Source organism: Drosophila tropicalis, unplaced genomic scaffold (assembly GCF_018151085.1).
Source record: "Drosophila tropicalis isolate 14030-0801.00 unplaced genomic scaffold, ASM1815108v1 contig_593, whole genome shotgun sequence".
In the NCBI taxonomy this organism is placed as follows: domain Eukaryota; kingdom Metazoa; phylum Arthropoda; class Insecta; order Diptera; family Drosophilidae; genus Drosophila; species Drosophila tropicalis.
The window spans coordinates 10,932,683-10,936,666 of NW_027173070.1; the positions used below are offsets into that span (position 1 = coordinate 10,932,683).

General features: G+C 31.8%; 1 protein-coding gene and 1 long non-coding RNA gene across 2 annotated transcripts; both read right to left on the minus strand.

Moving 5' to 3' along the window:
* Window positions 1–608: 608 nt before the first annotated feature.
* On the minus strand, window positions 609–3,208 carry LOC137578133 (general odorant-binding protein 57b-like). The gene is made up of 2 exons (XM_068291780.1): window positions 3,044–3,208; window positions 609–1,037 (listed from the first exon to the last, which is right to left on the minus strand). The coding sequence occupies exons 1-2, from the start codon at window positions 3,206–3,208 to the stop codon at window positions 609–611; spliced, it is 594 nt and encodes a 197-aa protein (XP_068147881.1).
* A 34-nt stretch (window positions 3,209–3,242) lies between these two features.
* Window positions 3,243–3,563, minus strand: LOC137576901 (uncharacterized). Its single transcript, XR_011032337.1, has 2 exons — window positions 3,423–3,563; window positions 3,243–3,367 (listed from the first exon to the last, which is right to left on the minus strand). It is a non-coding gene; the product is annotated as an uncharacterized lncRNA (long non-coding RNA).
* Window positions 3,564–3,984: the final 421 nt, after the last annotated feature.

Genomic DNA, 3,984 nt, shown 5'->3' on the forward strand with positions numbered 1-3,984 from the left:
AATAAAGTTGGTGGAAGGGTGGCCAGTCAAGTGTGTGGGTGTTGGTGTTGCACGGCTTGGCTTGGCTTGGCTTTTCTTTTTGCCACATAATAACAACAGCTTGCTGCAACAATGCAACGTGACAACTTCCGTTGCATGCGCCTGCTTGCCTGCCTGCCGGGCACAAAGGAAAACGAATCGCTCAAAAACTGTAACGGAATCGCATTGTGCTAACAGAAACAGCACAAAAAACAACAGAACACAAAACAGCAGAAAAAAAAACACAGAAAACAACTTAAAAAAAGAAAAGAAAAACGTTGAAAATGTTTTTTCCTGCTTGCAAAATGTCCACTGGGAATATAACAATTTATTGTGCCTTACCTGACTTTTATATATATGTATGTATGTTTATGCAAATATATGTGGCAAATCAATTAAAGTTGACCATTTTGTTGGTATGCGTGTGTTTGTGGGGCAATTCGATTAATTAGATTTCATTTTGATTCATACGCCCTGTGGTACGCCTCATGCAATTTCATTTAATTATGCAAATTAGCGCATAGGCAAATTAATTTATAAATTTATGGTTTTCTGAAAACATATACACTTTATTTAACTTTCCTTTCCATTCACCCACAATTATCATAATCATCATCATAATTTGTTTCCTCAGTGTATTCTTCGATTTCCATCTCAGTTTCATATTCAATCAATGGAAAATTGTTAGCAAATGCACATAAAACCAATTTGAAGCTATATGAACATTGTTCATTCTCAGCATTTGACATGCACTTGACAATAGCTTCACCTGTTTCCGTATTACTGATATTCATCAGTTGTAAATCCATTTTACCTTGCTTATTTAACCATGGCCGTGGTTGCCTCTCCAATTGACAGTGAATATTGCATTTATATTTCCATTCAATGCTCTCATTAAGAACATTTTTCAAATTCTCAAATAACTCAAATTTCTCATACTCATCTATGGTTATATTATTTTGGCTTAAACAGTCATCGAAATCATCGATAGATTCATCAAAGAAATCAAATGGATGAGCCTGAAATTAGTTTGAAGGGGGAATATTAATGTTTATTGTTGTATAAGGATAAGTGGAGAGAGATTTTGGAAGTATGCAGCAATGATTGCCATTGTTTACACATCTTAAATTCGCTAAAGCTATGTATGTGTTTTATTTGTCTATCTCTGTCCAATTTCTTAAATAATCAAGTTTTGTATTTTCATGTCAATTGATGGAATTTTCCTGTAGTCTGAATGGAAAGACCCTCAACTGATTAGAACCTTGAGCGAATTCAATCGCAATCGAGTCGTTCATCCATTTATAGGTTTTCAAATATCACAACCTACTTGTCAGAACAAAAATAATTATGTAAAACATTGAAAATGAAGTGAGAATAAATACAAAATAAAATAGATCCATACACTACAAAATACCGAATTATATTTGTGTATTTTTAGCTGCATTTAAATATTAAAACCAGATAGAAAAAGATTTAAATGATTTTTCCTTTTTTTTCTTTTGTTTTCTTGTATTAATTTTTTTCCGCTAAGTAATTTTTGTTTATCAGTATTTGCTTTTTATACCCTTGCAGAGGGTATTATAAAATTGGTCAGATGTTTGTAACGCACAGAAGGAGACGTTTCCGACCCCATAAAGTATATATATTCTTGATCAGCATGAGAAGCTAAGTCGATATAGCCATGTCCGTCTGTCCGTCTGTCCGTCTGTCCGTCGGTGCGTACGCGTTTTACTCAGCCATCTTAAGAGCTATCGGGATGAAATTTTTTTTGGGAGCTTTTTTTTACCCGGGTGAGATAAAGTATGAAAATCTTTGGGATCGGACTACTATATCATATAGCTCTGGAACAAAAATTTTTGCAAAAATTGGAGTATCCCCATGAAATTTACCAATATAATAGAATTTGATATAAAATCTCAGATCCCAAAATTTGACCCTGATCGGATAAATAGAACACAAGTTACAGTCTATATAAATCGGTTCAATCGCTGCCGGCAGCTCTGCTTGCTGCCTACTACGTCACCATCTGTTAACAGAGCACATGCATACACACACAGACGCAACGCTACATAAACTGTATGTGTATGCGTGCGTTGCTTTGCTTAGGGAATGAGGGAAGAAGAAGAACAAATTGTACATAGTATGAAGAGTAAAATTGTTTTGTTTGTATATTAATGAATTGAGTTGCAGAAAACAAATTTTGAACATGTGAAATTATTATTGTCAAGGACTGCAAGGGTATATAAACTTCGGCATAGCCGAATTTAACTTCTTTGATATTTTTCTTTTAAAACAAAAAATAGAAGGCAAGTAACACTCGATCTTAAACAAGTTTGGCAATTTTTTTAACTGAAATGTATTTAATAAGAATAAAAATTCCAAACTTTTCAAATTTACTTTTGAAAATTGTATTCTACAGAAGACTCTTAACAAGATCTTCAATCAATCATTTAATAGGAACGAAAAATCGAATCAAAAATAGATTGCAAGACCTAACTTGAAATGAAATCTTATATGTTCAAACTTCAGAGATGTGATCTCATTAGATCTAAGATATAAACGTGGAACTTTAAAGGTCAGACATTTGATGTGATTAAGTCCCTCCCTATATAAAGGTAACAAAAAGTTTGACTTAATTCTACTTTTTCTGTACTGTGGGGTATAAACATATATTAAGCCACAATTTAAGCAGGTTTAATCTCTAAATTATTATGAAATTATAAAAATTTTCCATAAATGTTAAATGTACATTCTGATACAGGAAAAAAGAGTACTGATTTTAGTATAAGAAATACCTTTGTAGGGCTAAAACAAAGACCAATTAAAACAAGTCCGACTAGTGTTGTGATTGCTAGCATTGCTACTTATTAACTAAATGCTAGTTAGACAATTGTTTTTGTTCGATTTCCAACCAGTTTAACCAGTTTTTTTGTTGTGCTTTTATTTTATATTTTTTTAACTTACATATAATTACAAGTTTTCCGTCTTATTCATCTGCTTGTTCAACATTTTCCATATAACAGACTAACATATTGTAGGCATAATCACATTTTTCCACTTTAACATTATCATATTCTTTTTTACAGTCAATAATGATCTGACGATTGGTTTCATTTAGTTTCTCGTAGCTATCAATGCGATCTGCATCTAGAAATCCATTGTCATCGAGTAGATTGAATTTCTCTGCCATACAATGAGTGAAACATTTCAATCTCATGTCAACATTTTCCAAATCTTCCTGAGAATAGTCCTCTTGATTTGACCATTCCTCAAACTCTAGCGCAGTTAGATTATTTGCAGACAGACATGAGTCAATCAAAGCATTATGTTTCTTTTCAGATTCATCAGACTATAATTATACACATAATATAAAATTGTTTATTATTTTATTTAGTTTTACTTACCTGTATGGCAGCTGCCATTAAAGTGACTATAACTATCAAAAATATTTGCCGCATTTTCTATATATTGACTTTTAGAATTAACTTTAACAGCGGAATAGACATTAAGATATTCTTGAAGCGATGTTTTACGATTGGCAAGCAATACAGAACTATCCGTAAATGCAAGTTGTTTCTCATTTTTATAAAATTTCATGATGCACTCCATTTAATTATTTATATCACCTTACGGTTAATTCACTGTTTATCTATTTAATTAGTTGTTGCTACTGGTTTAGTAACTAGTACCTCTGATCTATCTGTTTGACACGATATCGAAGCCCATGTAAGCTCAATTAGAACTGAAAAAAAAAAAACAAAAACTAATGGCATTTCATTTCATATTTGAAAAACGAAAAACAAAAAGAATGAAATTCATTTATTTTGCATTACAGATCAAAGTTTGGTAAACAAATTAATTGTTGATTTAGTTTTGGCAATCTTTTTAATTAAAATTATATTCTTTTTTATCATTTGCATTATTTGTGGAAGAAAGTTCATGGGGCATTTTATCTGTAGATGTTTG

Coding starts and splice junctions, on each gene's coding strand:
- LOC137578133 (XM_068291780.1), bottom strand. CDS start 3,208: ATGGCAGAGAAATTCAATCTACTCGATGACAATGGATTTCTAGATGCA. Junction 1,038..3,043: donor ATTATGCCTACAATATGTTA/GTCTGTTATATG, acceptor AACTAATTTCAG/GCTCATCCATTTGATTTCTT.